At 39.0% G+C, this 16,093-nt stretch overlaps 1 protein-coding gene and 1 long non-coding RNA gene across 4 annotated transcripts; one reads left to right on the top strand and one right to left on the bottom strand.

Annotated features, from left to right (window-relative positions):
• Positions 1 to 184: 184 nt before the first annotated feature.
• LOC138041238 (uncharacterized) lies at positions 185 to 2,437 on the bottom strand. Its single transcript, XR_011130774.1, has 2 exons — positions 2,192 to 2,437; positions 185 to 406 (listed from the first exon to the last, which is right to left on the bottom strand). It is a non-coding gene; the product is annotated as an uncharacterized lncRNA (long non-coding RNA).
• Positions 2,438 to 9,580: 7,143 nt separating this feature from the next.
• LOC138041237 (substance-K receptor-like) lies at positions 9,581 to 14,458 on the top strand. 3 transcript variants are annotated; one of them, XM_068887007.1, is made up of 3 exons: positions 9,581 to 9,653; positions 12,264 to 12,515; positions 13,297 to 14,458. In XM_068887007.1, the coding sequence occupies exons 2-3, from the start codon at positions 12,303 to 12,305 to the stop codon at positions 14,197 to 14,199; spliced, it is 1,116 nt and encodes a 371-aa protein (XP_068743108.1). In that variant the 5' UTR covers positions 9,581 to 9,653; positions 12,264 to 12,302; the 3' UTR covers positions 14,200 to 14,458. The 3 variants fall into 3 exon arrangements, with proteins under 3 accessions (XP_068743108.1, XP_068743109.1, XP_068743110.1); XM_068887008.1 differs by lacking the exon at positions 9,581 to 9,653 and adding an exon at positions 11,399 to 11,466; XM_068887009.1 differs by lacking the exon at positions 9,581 to 9,653 and adding an exon at positions 11,745 to 11,765.
• Positions 14,459 to 16,093: the final 1,635 nt, after the last annotated feature.

The following is a 16,093-nucleotide window of genomic DNA, read 5'->3' as shown; positions in this document are numbered from 1 at the left end:
TGAGAGAGCTGTTTCTGTATCTACTTACTTCTTGCAACTGGATGATTAACGGCGAGGAATTTCTGTTAAATTACAGACATCGAGAATGTACAATATTCAGTAATAAAAGTTAATCCGCCGCGATTATCGGACTTTCTCAGGCATCAGATAAATTTAATAGAGTTTGTTTTAACATCAAAAGTGATCCAGATCATGTTGCTTTAATTTAATATACTCTTGTAGGATAATTCATTATTTCTTAACAATAAAGAACTCGGCATCAAATGACAAACCGTAAGGGTGACTAATAAACTGTTAGATGTATCACCGGATCACTTGAAAATCAAGGTGGTCCTCCCAGTTTCGTCTCGATCACGAACATAATGATTTCTTCGTTTTGGTAACAACGACACCAATCCAGGGTCAACTGTGGACAGAAAAATGAAGGTTAGTCACAGTAGAAAGTTGATTATTTACCGCTACTTTATAAGTGCGAACGTAACTGATTTCTCTGTTATTTTTTTTTTTTACAAGGTTAGTAAGCTATACGTCTTACATTTCTGTGGGATGTATATATATGTATATAACGTATAGAGATAAAGAGGCTTAGTCCTGAAACGATCAAAAATGAGGATTGTATCTGATTAACTTGCCAGTTTCACAGACAAGTCAAAGGAGAAAAAACGTGTTTATCGAAAACTGTCATCGATGAAAAAAGAATTCCAAGCTTTCAACGCCCGCAATCTGTCGTAATTTGTAAATTTAAAGGAATACTTCTTATAACTACCTATAGCTACTGCTGTATAAAAGGGGTAATTACTGAGCAATGAACTCATTTTTCAGAACGCCACGTTAGGATTTCAGTAACCACACCTTCAAAAACAGCGGGTGGGTCGTTTTCCTGAGCCTTGACTTACTAATGTAACCAACAGAAAGCACGTTTAAGATCGAGATTTCTTGACCTATTTTTATCTACTTATTTTTTAACCTTCTTGGAAAACCAAAGTAAAATGGCATGATTGTGTGTTTACACGATTTCACAACCTCTTTCGTTCAGCGTTCGGCTTGTTCGGAATAAGTTCGCCTAGTATATAGCGATATCTTTACATCAAACGGGAAAAAATTCACAGATGATGAACCTTAGACAAATGAAAGAAAAATAAGAAAATTACTTTAGCACAAAATTAACCGGATTTCGCTTGAACAGAACGAGAGACCAATGCATAAGCATGGGCTAATTGAATGATATTCCAAATGAAAAAACTATTTCACACAAAGATGAATTGTAATAGGTCCTATTAGTCAAGCCTGCTACGCTTACATTTTGATCTTACATTTCTTGTTTACACTTTTCTTTCACTTTTCTTGCTTACACTGATCTAAAAAATTATGAAAATTACCCAGGGAGCTAAAATTATAAAAGCGCAAATGCCATCTGTGCTCAAGTGCGCATTACAACTGGACCCAGTACCTTCTGTTAGTGTACTCAACTAAAGCTAGAAGGACATAATCAAAATTACCAACATTTTACAGTATTATTCAGATTTAGATGAAAACGCTCAACAAAACAAGATTGTCTTCATGATTTGCCTTTGAAGCTACTGGGATAACTCAGTGGAAAGACAGCTTAAAATACCGAACTTGCGCGAAAAAAGAATTTTTCATCCCAAATTCAAATTTGCCTTGGATTTGACAAAAGGAAAATTAAACTCACAATACATAATTTACTTACTATTAGGTTTCACCGTCTTTGTCATGAATTCAGGAACAGCCTCAAATCATTATGATAACTTCCTATTATGTATTAACAAACCGTGATTTTAAACCATAGTACATTCTAGTTATTTATACTCCCCTGAAAATCCTCTTAGCTTTTCTTGAAGTGAATTGAATGTAAACGTTGTTTAAACAAGTAATGTTTTTTTCTGTTTGAGACGTCCTTCTGCTTGAATTTTACTCGGAAAATGGAAAACGAAATAATACCTCTATCAAATTACTTGTTAAACATCGAGATCTTTTCCCGGCACCCTAATTTCGAAATGGCACAGACTATAAAATTAATGCCCTTATTTTACATGCATTGTATTGAAAAAGCGATTAAATTATTGTCTTTGATTTTTGAACGAGAAACAGAAACTTCTCCTTGATTTGCCGAAAAGTTGAATAAAGAAAATGATGATCGAACTAACTGAATTGAACTGAAATTTCAAACCTCCAAAGATAACGCAGCGTGGTTGCAGCTCCCTCGCCTTTTCAACTATAATTCTTTGTGCGGCGAACATATTCTGTCAAAATGAATTCCAAGTAGGAGGATCAATCTTTAAAAGAAAATGAATTTTATGATCTCCTGCAGATTGGAAAAACGAAAAGTTGGATGTTTTGCCAAGATATGTCATAAGGTTGCCAAATTAAGGATAGAGTCTTTTTTGTTTCAGTTGGTCATAGTTTTGCTTGGAGATTCCCCGCTGTCATATCTCATTTTCGAAAAGACGCCCTTCTGTTTGTTGTACGATAGTTATTTGTTCAGCAAAAGTGAAAAAATTACTTGTCACTTGGAGAAGAAAGCCCACCCGATGGAAACTTCTCACACATAAAATCAAAGAGCAATTATCGTTTTCAAGGGGAAGATAATTATCTATTTTGTTTTGCAATGTGTTTTTAAGGAAGCTTCCGTAGCTTTGAAAATATATCACATTTGACAGATACAAGATAACTTTGTGTTTAGTGCTATTGTTTCGAAATGCAATTTTTATTCCGTTTTTTCTGATAGATATTTGTGAAATGTGCGCAAACAAATAATTGTATCTTAAAAAGAGACTTAAAAAAGGTCAAAGAAACTCTGGATATGACCTTCACAACCAACCACTTTGGCTTACGAAGCCTATGACAACGTTCATGAAAGTACGTAGCTCGCGCTGTGTGTGAGTGAGAGCTACATCAGTTATACATGGTGACAGATGTCTAGATGACATTTGGTGTTCCATAGATGTCACCAAACAAAAGAGTTTGTATAGGGCAGTTTTAATGATAAGTTCGCGTCTAAAAAAAGTGGGCGGGCTTCCTACAAGTAGTATGGATATGTGCCGAGATTGCATATTCTCTTGATTTTTTTCCATTATATATGAAGGCGCTAACTGAAAACAACTAACGAAAAGACTGAGCCCCTAAAAAAGTGTGTTACTCCACTGGACATTTTCCGTGATCCATAATGAGCCAACTTAATTCGTATGTGAAATTGGCAAGCTGAACAACTACCAGCTAAAACGTTTTTTAATTATCTGTAGACGTCTTTCTTTCTGGTCTCAGTAGTATGTGGTAGATTTTAAGTTTTGTTCTCTACGAACTGCCCACTAGAACAGCTGTTTCAGTTCATTTCATCCTTCCTCTAATTTTTTCAAAATATGAAGAGAAAGAGTATTTAATTTTAAGTAGTGGAAAGGAAAATGCTACGTTTGAAAAAGTTTCTATATAGCTTAATAGGCCAAAAATTGTACAAAACAAGGCAAAAAAAAAACTTCCAAGCTAAAACACGTTTTAGCTAAGTTTTCAAAACGCACACCCTGACTGATCACGAGCCCGAGACAACAACGCGCATGTCTGCTTTTAAACGTGTCTGTGAACGCTCTCTGTGATGAGCTTGGCAATAATGGCGCATGCTCAAGAGGACATCTTATATTTTTGCGCCCCATATAAAAATATCGATATAAAGGTAGACTCTAAAGGAGAAGACAAAAATTACCCTGCATGAAGAGCTGTTCATCAGTTGTTTGCGAATTTCCATAACAAAAACAAACCGTCAAAAAGCCTGTCGATTGAAGGTGGGCCTTAAAGAAAGTAACACTAGCTAGCTCATGGAGACAGACCTTTACTTGGCTATCGTATCTGGCTATGACTTGTTTCCATATCTCAGAGGGCCCTTGGATAGGAGCCCCGGCCGGAAGCGAACAACAACCCTATATTCCTGTCACGGCGTTTCCACAGTCAATTTATTTTTAGATTCAAGTTACCGCGAATGAGACTCGACCAACCACAAGAAACTAACTTGACGCTAAGGTTAGGGATATGTTTTACGACGAAAGTTAATTTATGAAAGCCCTATATATTTGAACTGCAGATAGAGTCAAGTTAAGATTAGTTCCCAGGCGCCCATTCTGACACACGGAAACGAGCCACTACCATAGTATCCTGCGCGCGCAATATACAGTTAGATTTGGTTGACCTGGGTGATGTGAGCTCTTAATAACCAATAACAGTTAAAGTTGGTTTATCAATAAGGGGAAACACGAGTAAAAAGCTATGGTCATTTTTCTAAGTGGATGGGAACAAAACTATGACAACTATTTTAGGGTCTTCATTGATGCAAGGACAGCAATGAATCCTTAATCAGCCATTAAAAAGTATTTCTTTTCACAAAGCAAACTTATAATTTTGGATTCATTGCGCGACGCCGGAACGTTTCGGTTAAATGTAACCTCTATCAGTGTACGGAGACCAATTATTGCGTACGACGAAGGAGAACATATGCTAAATATATTTTTGTCGAAATCAGTTTTTACAATGACTGCAAAATTCTCGCGCGCTCATTGGCTAATTTTTATTGTCAATAAGCGGACGGACACATGAATTTATAATTTATGCGATAATGACGCGATATTGCTCGCGTCAGATTGATGTTTCTCGCACTTTTGTCTCGCGTTCTTCTCGTGTTTTGACTTAATTTTGATCCCTCTGCCTTTTTTTTATAATAAAAAACAAATTGATGTTAGTTTTTCATGCGTCTGTCCTGTTATTGACAATGAATTTCGTCATAACATTGTCAACGTAATCTGCGGATCCACAGCTACTTCATGATCAATAACAGGACAGACGCATGAAAAACTGACATCCATTGTTAACTTGCCGGAATCGATCGACGCCATTCTTGGTTTTCACCCAAGTGACAAGGCGGCCATCTTGGATGGCAGTACAATGCAATTTCCTTTTCGGAGAATTTGCATAATAATAAAGTTTAGTTCCCAGTAGGTTATTGTTCTTGCCATCCAACATGGCCTCCATGACGTCACCTGCAAGTGCACATTTTGGCCACCATGCTGGGATATCTATTAAGGTAGCTCAAACCAGTTTCAAAACTTCAAAGAAACGTTCTTATTTGAAGGATTGACACTAAAGCAGTTTATCACTTAACAGCAATGTTATGGTACGATATCAAACACCAATTATTGCTGAAAAAGTTCGGCCATTTCTGTGACGTAAGGAGTTACCGTGGCAACAGGAAAGCCCTGCAAAAACACCCCATATTTTGGCTTTAGCTGGTTATATCTCAAAAACGAATTCAGTGACCCCCATTTTTTATTTCTGAAATGTAATCAGCATGCCAGAATAAAAATATCTGCAAAGTTTTAAAAAATTCCGTGGAGAGGATTCAGAGTAACCTTAAATAATTGAAAATGTACGGTAGCTCTGAATCCGCTCCACAGATTTCTTTTAAACTTTGCAGAGAGTTTTATCTTACCCTGCTGATTACTTTTGAGCAATAAAAAATTGGGGTCACCGAGTTCGTTTTTCAGAAATGAGCAACTAAAGAAAAAATATAGGGTGTTTTTGCAAGGCTTTCCTGTTGCCATAGTAACTTGTTACCGACTGCATCTTGTTCAGCAATAATTGATGTTTCACATGGTACCACACGATTGCTGTTACGTGATAAAGTGTTGTAGTGTCAATCCTTCTAATAACAAGGTCCCTTGAAAGTTTTGAAATCGGTTTGAGCCACCTTAATTCACCTCGATCTCATGCGAATCAAATGAAGACGAGTAGCTCTGGGAACAAGTGCATAGGCAATTGGAAGCTCGTTTTATTTGTGCTCTTCGTTTTCATGCTCCACTGGCCTGTTCCTGATTTCGTTGTGGTGTTGTACTATCCACTGCCTTGAAACAACAAAAAAACAAACAAAGAGTTCACGAAAGTGTCCGTGTTTGTAGAATTCCTTTGTACTCGAACGCACTGATGTCTGATGCTTCTAATTAATGTAATTTGTACCGAATAGGCCTTTTTCGAGTTCATGTCTGCGTCCTCTTCAAAGCAAGTCTAAGTGCGCAGTTTTTCTTATGTAAATTAGTTTTCACTCATATGGAAAATAGAACTAATTACTATTCGTACCCTATTAATATTCATTAGTCCTCATGCATAGTATATGAGCATGCCTTGATTATTCATAGTTGTCAGTTTTGCCTAACTTTGGTTGGAATCGTTTGAAATATGCCCGAGCGTCCGTCCCCAGTGAAGGGCCCTGCAAGTGTCCAGCAAATTTTATAGCCCCTTCAAGGCTCTGTTGAGCAGGCTGCTCCGCCAACCACGTCTTCACAAACGGGTGCAACTTCAGGATCAACCGCGAGCAGTAACAATGCTTCCCTAAGTTCTTCAAATGTGTCGAACGACTCGACGGTGACCCTTGAGGTATTCAGCTACAATGCTTTAGTTTTGCATTCTAACCTCGGTTTGTTGGTTGTTTCTTGTTGCCCAACGTTATTTTTCCTCGGTTATGTTTTTTTCCTGTTACTCGGGAGCCGGTTTCTTTTTTTAGACTTCGCGATGGGAGCACATGGTTGGTAATTTATTCCGTTGGGCTCGCCAGGATACGGTTCTTTTAATGTTAGGCGATAATCGGTTGTTTTATATTATGTTTGCTGTTGCACTCGTTTGTTTTCTTTTCTTTGTTTGTTTCTTATGAATTTAGGTTGCTATATATCTGGGAGCTGTTTTGTTTTTTGTTTTGCCAGTTGAGGACCGACGAAATTTACGCTGTTTGCACCTATTGTTTCTTGCTTGTCCCTTGAGAGGGGCGTGTGCGTCGTGAGGCTTTGGTCAAGGTCCCTTGTTGTTTGACAGTGGTGTTTGGTTTTGTTTGTCTGGCTGCATAGTTATGCGGACCGTTTGAGCAATGCGTCGAGGACCTCTGCTCTGTGCCACGAGGTGGTGTAAAAAATAAAAATAAAAACAAAAACAAAATAGAAATCGGTCGGGGACCGATTGAGCAGTGTGTCGGGGACTTCTGCTCTGTGCCACGTGGTGGTGTAAAAAAAAAAAGAAAAAAAAAACCTACTTACGTTGACTCGTGGTGAAAAGGAAAACAAATTAACTTGGGCCACCCGGTGGCTGTGTGTTTAACATGCCGAGGGAACTTCTGCGAAGATTCGGTGTGATCTTCATTGGTAATGAATTTGGTCACTCGGTACTACAACATGGAGAAAGGTTATATTTTGAAGTATGTGACCTGAGGTTCTTGGAAAGCAGTTCTAATGTGAAGTACGGATTGGATTTAAAAACATTATCAAGTCCTTTGGCATTTCTGTTCTTGTTTGGTTCCGGCCACAACGGTAGGTGAACTAAAGTAAGAATTAGATTGATGCTTCGGCAATCGAGTCTGCTTTGTCGACTTCCCAAATGGTGATTGCGCGTCCAGCGGCTCTTTTGACCCATATGCTCCGATCGCTGCCCTTGATGAATTGGTCAGTGTCACGAAGGAAAGGAAGGATGAAAGAGCGTCGCGTTATGAAATAGTGCTAAGGCAGTGCCGTCCGTTGTTTAACAACCCGTGCCTTCAGCAGGTATTAATAAAGCTGGTGGCGTCTAAGGAGGAGGCCGAGATGGCAAAGGTTATTGCTAAGGAAACCAAACGGCCCGTCCCAGTAAATCAAGGTTCGTTCACCGGACGGACGCGTAAGGCTCCATACCAGAGGCGTGGTACCAATCGCAGTCCTAGATCACCTCCGAAGAGGAAGTGCTGGGTATGTGGTAAGGCGGGACATATCTCGCGCTTTTGCCCGGACAGGCGTTAAGGATTGTGTAATCAGCGAAAGTGATTTGTTTTGAAATGGAATTCTGGATTGTCTTTGTTTTTTGCAATTGACAATAATAAAATGTAAAGGCACCGTATTAAGCATACGTCGCCTTCTTTTTGAAAGTCTGTGGTCTCGAGGTTGGGAGAATGATCCCACAAGCGTTTTGCCCATAGGCATTCCCTTGAGCCCGATTACTCGGGTTACGATGGTCATTTTCTCCGAACTCGGGTTTGCAGTCTCCGTTTTAGGTACATCTTTCTGATTCTCTTTTTGGTGCTTTGTCTTAGCCTAAAACAAAACGTCACAAGGGAGATACGATGACGGTTATGCCCTTAGAAGCGGAGGAAAGAAGCAGGCATAGGGAAATACGATGGCTATCTCCGGAGGGTAAACTGAGTTTGGAGAAAATGGTATCAGAAGACGCTTGTTTAACCCAGGTTCAAAGTATTGTTGCGGGGGAAACTGCTAATCTGCGAGATCTGTCGTTTCGCGATCCGGACTCCTTTCAATCTGGTCAACTTCTCACCCGAATTGGACTCTGGGAAAGAAATTTGGACGGGTACGAAACCTGCAAAGGATGTCCTTGAATGGTTGGAGCATGGGGTAAATGTTAGAAGAGGGTTGGGAAATAAGTTTGGTTAAGGATGGGTAAGGTTGGGGCCTTATTTTTTGTATGATTGTTTGGATTAGCCAGCGAATTCCACGGCGATTGCGGAGCGCAGTCTGAGGTGACTTTCCTATAACTAAATTAATATTCTAATGAGTATGCAAGGAGGATAATGAACTATAACAAATACTTCACACATAGACTCGTTTTGAAGAGGAGGCAGACGTTAACTCGGAAATAGCCTATTGGTTTGATTTGCCGTCGCAAAAGGCAGGCTACTAGTCTAATTCGTATAGAAATTGTCAAAGTATAGCTTTTCTCAATGATTCAATTCGGCGAAGATGTGGCATTATGTGGCCCCCAGTTTGAAGCACTAGCGTTGACTTCCCTTTGATGAAAGTGGTTACAGCAATGACTGTAGACAGGGCTTGTGGGTGTATCGTCGGCTTTTATTTGTACCTCCGGTCCTTAGCTTCAAAGAGGAAAGACACAAAATAAAACTCAAAACGCACATGAGCAGTAGCAAGGTAAATGCCATTCGGCATACTGGAAAAAACGCAAATTTGAAACTCGTTTGTACAACTGATGGATCCTTATTACCATTTCTAATAACATCACAGATGTGAAATCATTTTACCCTCACTTACGTAAGGTCGCACAGTGTCGTCAAAACAATTATTAACAACACAAATAAATCCGAGCTTTAAGGAAGCATGCATCTCAATCAGTTGTTTTTCTGCACCAGGTAACAATCATTTACTGCTAGGACAGCTGCAGATGAATAAATAACATAAGTATTTGATGAATGTTCGATCAATATAAGTGGGGCACTGAGCCAGACGGGCGCCCGATCATACACCGCCATGACTGATTATTTCGCAAACAATTTATTAGCTGTGCGCTTGAAGGTCTGGTTGCAGCATGAGGGGGAAACCGAAAAGCCACCACACATGACGAGGTAGTTAATAGATTTCTCTTAGTCAAACAAGAACTGGCAGTTTACGTGGAAGAAAAGCAATGTTGACAAATTCTCTCAAACAGATGACGTTTTCTTGTCATATTTGTCACACCATACAGCTTCGTTTTTGACAGGATTTATCTTAGAATAGCTTTATGTTTTTCGTAATTCTTTGTGTAAGTATCTCGGATTGGGAATCATCAAACTGTCGCAACGTTCCTAAATCTACCCACAGGAATTTCTGCAAAAAGAAACTCTCGGATGTTTTAAGGTAAACAGAAAATTATATAATTTAAATTGGAGCGTTTTTGCATGATCAACATCCGTTGGTGGGTGTCATTATAAGAAGAACTGATACGTTTAGACTAAAGACAGGGCCGTAGCCAGAAAAAGAATATGACTGAGGCAATGTCCGTTGTTAATTTATCTTCGGAAGTATTTTAAGTGTTTATGATGAGTACATATTAAAGACAACACTAGAATCACGCTTTATTTTAAATTTCACGAAAAAATGACTGAGGCAAGTGCCTCGGTTTGCCTCATACTGGCTACGGCCCTGAAAGACTATATGATGCAGAGTCAAGGCGGTTCACATTAAATCCTGCTTTTTCGATTCTCCGTGGTGGAGTCATTTATTTGTTATGGCAAACCATTAACATACGTTTTCGGCAGGCTGAGAAGAGTGAAGTCTTAAGGTTTGGTAAATTTACACGTTTAGGGGCTAACTCCTTGCTGTTTTCAGTGAAAGACTGAAGAAAACGGAAATGAGGACGCCAAACTTTCATGATGATAATACAATCTTATTTCTATTAAAATTTCAACAATACTACTTAATAATTTGATTTGTTAGGCATTTACGTTACAAAGAAATTGATTTCCTTTTATTTCACCGGTGGATTGGACATAAAATGCTTCATTTTCTTATGGCAATACAAACAGGCGAAGACCAGTCTGTACTGAAAATAAATAGTTGACGATTTGTTGATGTTTTTTGACAGTATCAGCTGCGCAAAAAAAAGCAAATTCAAAGAGCTGACAAGGTCAATAAGAGATTTCATACTTTAGTCTCTCAAGTAAGGAGTGTCCGCGCGTACAATTTATGAATAGGGAACGTACTTGAAAAGCAACGACGAAAGGTAATGCCAGTTTAAATGGGTAGAAAAATGGCTCAAATGCACGTGCGTTTTAAATTTCGGCACATTTCTTTGCCTTTCTCGCCCTGACAACGAAGTGAAATGACCAAGGGGGAGGAGCACTCGATCGACGATAAATTTTCGATTTTCCCATTTAAAAACAAGCAGTGTTCGTACCAGTTTCATTCCTTTGAAAGCTGATAAATTTTTCCTAACCTGAAAAAAACCGAAAAGTGATTTTAAATAATGCGAATCGGTGTTTTCAGCTGACGTTTCCGTAGAAATCGTCGTCTTTCCCTACTGCTTCCCGTTGAAAATCTGCCTGACTTAACCGGAACTCCGACTCGCATTGAAACAGAGGCTAAAGATACAGTATTGCGTGTTGTTTGCATTAAGATTAAAAAGGGTCATTCAGTCGTATGCCCTCGAGGCAGAGTTTTCCAATAATTTTCTGATAAACAGGATCTCCACATTTATTAGCTGTGCCGACAAATATCACGGGAGACTAAAGAACATTCGGATGGCAACCAAACCGGTAAGTCTCAAGAGCTTAGACCGAATGAGCTTGTAGGATTTTAAGTGAATATGCTGAAGGCAAAACAATAACGGAAATTTTAAGAAAAAAATTCGGTTTTGAAAGTTAGATTTGAAGAGATCCAAGTTTCATAATTGGTAAAAAGAAGTCAATTTCCAAGATAATTGAAATTCCAGCCCCACAAATGCAAAGTTCTTTAAGTTTAAGCAGCTGTAAATTATTCAGCATACGAAAGAGAAAGTAAGAATCGATACAAATGTACTCATGATTTAACCCCCAAAGATTGTTTCTTTGGAGTCTCTGAGACTTGCTTGTCATTTTGTGTTTGCCCCTGATGAGATTTTGATAATCTGACCGGATGAATATCCAGACTGCGGGGACTGTGATTTGGCACGCGATGAGCAATATATTGCAAGGTTAACAAAATATTCTTTTTTTTTTTCCAGTTCTTCGTTCTTTTGTTCTTCAATGTTATTACCTACGCATCCATCTAGGAAAATGACTAAAAAATTATTTCAAACCTGTCAAATATCTCAACTAGACTTTACTAATTGAAGAGAAGGAGACTAATGTTATTGATAGCAAGCCTTTTTGCATGATTGATCTACTAGCAGAACATGGATAAAAGATTGAATTTTTATTCGCTTATTTCTTTATTAAAACTGGTGACATTGGATTTGTAGGAAATGGACCTTTTCTCGATTAAAGCGAGAAGGTAGAGTTGTTTATTAATTTTTTTAAAACTACACGATCTTTCTGGAAGGCTCTCTGGATATTTCTCTTCCAGTGAAAAGTTGATAGGGCGCTAGATATTGTCGGCGGCATCAGTCGAAATCAGCTGAACAGCTCTCATTTGAATTATTGTTTTTCCATACTCAGCTCCACAAGCATCAAACTTTAAGCTTTTCTTTGCTTTGATTAGTGATGTTGAGTAGAGTTTATTTGAAAAAAAAAAGGTGCTAGTCGTTGACATTACCAGCCTTGCGATAGCCCTAAGAAAACTTAAACTGTAAAACACTGACTCGATCCCAATTAAGATTGTCTCTTCTTATTTAACTCCGCTGCTCAAATAAACATGCTATTCCAAACAAAAAGAAGACCATTGTATATGTCATAATCCTTGAGCTCCATTGAATAACATCACCATGATTCGTGAGCAAGAGGTACTAGGTAAAGCCCTCACTAAATGAATCACTCTATTCCATTTTCATAGCTGATCAAGAAGAAGAATTGCTAAGCTGAGAGAATCACCATGAACAACAGTAGTGAGACACTTAATGTCACCTACAATTTTCTGCCTGAGTGCTCGAAGGAAATGTGGTCCCCTGTACTGGAATGGGTGAAGAAACTCGTTTATCTGATTCTCGTGTTCTTTGCTATATTTGGAAATGCTTTGGTTATTCGTATAATATTCACACACAGACGGATGAAATCGACAACCAACTATCTCATTGTCAATATGGCGGTAAGACGAACGTAGATATCATTTATTATAATAAATACAGAGATGAGAAATCCTAAATAGTGTACTGAGAAAAATTACTGCGTTTGGATTCACCAGTTCAGAGCAGACCCAGCGTGATTTTCTAGAAATCTTCTTTCAAAAAGCGTTTCCGACTGCATGGTTGCGGACTGGTTTTCTTTTGGTATCAGTTAAAAGATGCGACGTATGATGGCTCAAAACTAGTTGCAATCAATTTAGCCTTTCCTTCTTCTTCTTCTTCTTCTTCTTCTTCTTCTTCTTCTTCTTTTTTTTTTTTTTTTTTTTTTTTTAAGTCATGAGTCAAAAACAAAGCTTTTCAGAAGAAACGAATCTCACTTTCACAAATGGCTTTTCGGACACCAAAATGTATAGTCCCTCATCTTTTCTCCATGCATTTGATTTGGTACTACTAAGGAGAACTTCTTTTTATATCAGCAAATTAAACTTAAGTAATAATTTCCTACGTTCTCACAAATAGTGTGTTTAATAGAACTGTGATATCGTGAGGAGAAATTATCTGATGGGCACTTTTTAAAACTTAGGGCTAAAGAGGGTGAAGCTCTTCTTCTCGAGTAAAGGGAATCGATCGTTTTCGTGCTTACTTCACTTGGTATTTGGGTGAATTCAAATGAAATGAGACCGGCGACAATAAATCGGTTCATATTGTCGACAATGTCCAAAGCGCTCATTTTTATAAATTTGAATTGTTATACAAAGTTGTGTTACCTAAGATTGCTAATCATGTTATCTGTGTGATATCCAGGTTGGTGATCTCTTTATGGCAATTTTTAACATGATACCGACCGCTGTAAGCATGTTACGCGGAAAACATTCGTGGCTGACTGATGGTCCCTTTGGACAGATATCCTGCAAGATGCTCAACTTCTCACAGGGAACTTCCATGGCGTGTTCTATAATTACCCTCACCGCTTCGGCTTTTGACAGATACTTTGCAATCGTTTTTCCTCTATGGAAAGTCGCCACCGTTGGAAAGATAAGATGGCTGGTGACTTTAATCTGGATCGCGTCGTTCGCATGTGCATCCCCCATGCTCTATGCTGCGAAGGTTCAGCTCTTTGATGGTGTTCCCTTCTGCATCGAGAACTGGTCCCCAGCATTTGACCACAAAAAGGCAGCAGCGATTTACACCATTGTATCATTCGTGCTACTGTACGCATTACCTCTGTCCGTGATTTTCATTTTGTACTCGAAAATCATCGTAACTGTCTGGGGAAGACACATTCCAGGAAACACCACGCCGGCCAATGTCCACCTGCTCGACAAGTCCAAGAAAAACGTGTTAAAAATGTTGGTAACCGTGGTCGTTGCCTTTGGACTGTGCTGGTTTCTGATACATATAAATTTGCTTTTGCAAGATTTTACTGACATTTTCCCCGCCTCATGTGGTATTCCCGTAGAGCTACAGACCACTGGCTTTTTATTCGCCCATGCAAATAGTGCTATTAACTGCTGCATATACGTTGTATTCAGTCAAGATTTCCGACACGGATTCAAAGAGATTTTGAGACCTCTGTTTCCGCTGCGATCCGAGCCCTCATTACTTAGGAGAACGCGAAGCCGGGGCACCATGGAAACAAGACGAAGCACAAAAAGAGATAAGATGCAACCCGCAGCTTTGAAACCCTTCGGAGAAACTGTCATTTAATCACTATTATTATCGAGTGGGGTTGAACAGGCTCAGCTCGTTAGCTTCCATTGTTCGTTCACGCTGTAATTGTATGCTTATTTGTAGAGGTAATCACATGATTTCGAATGCAATTTGGAATAAATAAGCACGAGTACATTTTTGCAAGGACGACCAAAAATGCACGAGCCCGGCAGGGCGAGTGCAAATTGTGGTCTTTGAAAACATTTACAAGTGCTTATTTATTTCAAATTGCACCAAAGATTCCCCAAACTTACGAAATCACTGAATCAGCAAAAAGAAAATAACTGTATTTGAAAGTGAAAAATATGAGCGAAATTTTGAATAAAAACGTATTACCTCGTTTTATTTGTGAGGCTTTTCTCTTCTGTGTGGTTTTTGTAACGCTTTAAGCGATTTTCAGGGAGATTTTGGTCGTTTTCAGCGTCGGTGTTTTCCTTTTGTATATGTATTAACCCGTGGTTATCTAATAGCAAGACATGAGGCAGCAGTTAACCTTTATGGCTTTCCCAATTGGTGTTGATAGAAAAATCCTCCTTACAAGAACGGGTTTCCTTCCACTAACTAAGACATTTATTAATCAGTAGGTAACAGGGCGGGGAGAATACTGTTTATGTGTGTGTGGTTGGTGAGTCGAGGGAAAATCGTAGCCAAAAGTTAGAAAAGTAAACGAGGCTTACCTGTAAGGTGAAGTTTGATTAGAATTCTATGAGTCATTGGTCAGGAACGTAGGAGTCACGTGAGATAGAGCCCGCGGAACCAGAGCTTGCAGTCTTTAAAGGAGAGATTGTGAATTGCAACTCAAAGTTATTTACAACATACAAAAATTGGGTTTTATCAACGAATGTAAAATTGGCCACCGTACAGAGATTCTAAAAGCTGACGTTTCGAGCGTTGGCCCTTCGTCAGAGCGAATCGGGGAATTGTGGGTTATGTGTAGTTTTTATAGTAGAGTAGGAGCTACGCTATTGGTGGTAACATGGCAACGTGAAAAATAGGAATATATTAGTTAAATTAAAAGCGTTCGTTAATACCGTGGGGATTAAGGGTGTCGGCAATACACCTTATTCACGATGGCCGCCATGTTGGATTTGCTATTATCATGCAAATTAGCTACACATTTCTGAGGGGGCAAACAACACAAGTTCGAGAGGTTATAACGAACATCTTAGCCACACATTAGAGGCAACGTGCTATGTACTAGTGTGCACTACAAACCTACTGATTCACACAGTTATTTGTTGTATTCATCGTCACATCCATCACATGTCAAGAACTCCATTCCTTATTCTCAATTTCCTAGACTTCGACGTCTATGTAGTGATGACTCCGATTTTTCCAGCAAATCAGAGGAGATGTGCCAGTTCTTCGAGAAACGTGGCTATCCTGTCTCTGTGGTCAAAGCGGGCCATCATCGCGCCCAACAATTTGATCGACAGTCATCACTACAAACGTCACAAAAAGATAAGAATGACAGAATTCCATTCACACTCACTTTCAATCCTCATAATCACGCAGTCAAAAGCATCATTCTTAGTAATTTTAGATTACTCCAAAAAGATACCGAGACTGGTAGAATCTTTTCGCAACCTCCACTTATTTCATTCAAACGCGACAAAAACGTAGGCAACTTTTTAGTTAGAAGCGCGCTCAAAACTAACGAGCAACCCGGCACTTTCAAATGCGCGCGCTCACGATGCAAAACTTGTCTTTTCATTGTTAACACTAGCAAGATATCGGGACCTAAGCGATCTGTTAAGATCACCGATCGTTTCACATGTACCACCGCAAATGTCATTTATTGCATAACCTGTGCGTTATGCAATAAATTATACATTGGTGAGACAGGTAGACGATTCCGCGAACACCTTCGCGATGTTGAGAAGAATGACAA

Source organism: Montipora capricornis, chromosome 3 (assembly GCF_036669925.1).
Source record: "Montipora capricornis isolate CH-2021 chromosome 3, ASM3666992v2, whole genome shotgun sequence".
In the NCBI taxonomy this organism is placed as follows: domain Eukaryota; kingdom Metazoa; phylum Cnidaria; class Anthozoa; order Scleractinia; family Acroporidae; genus Montipora; species Montipora capricornis.
This window is presented reverse-complemented; position numbering and strand designations above follow the sequence as displayed.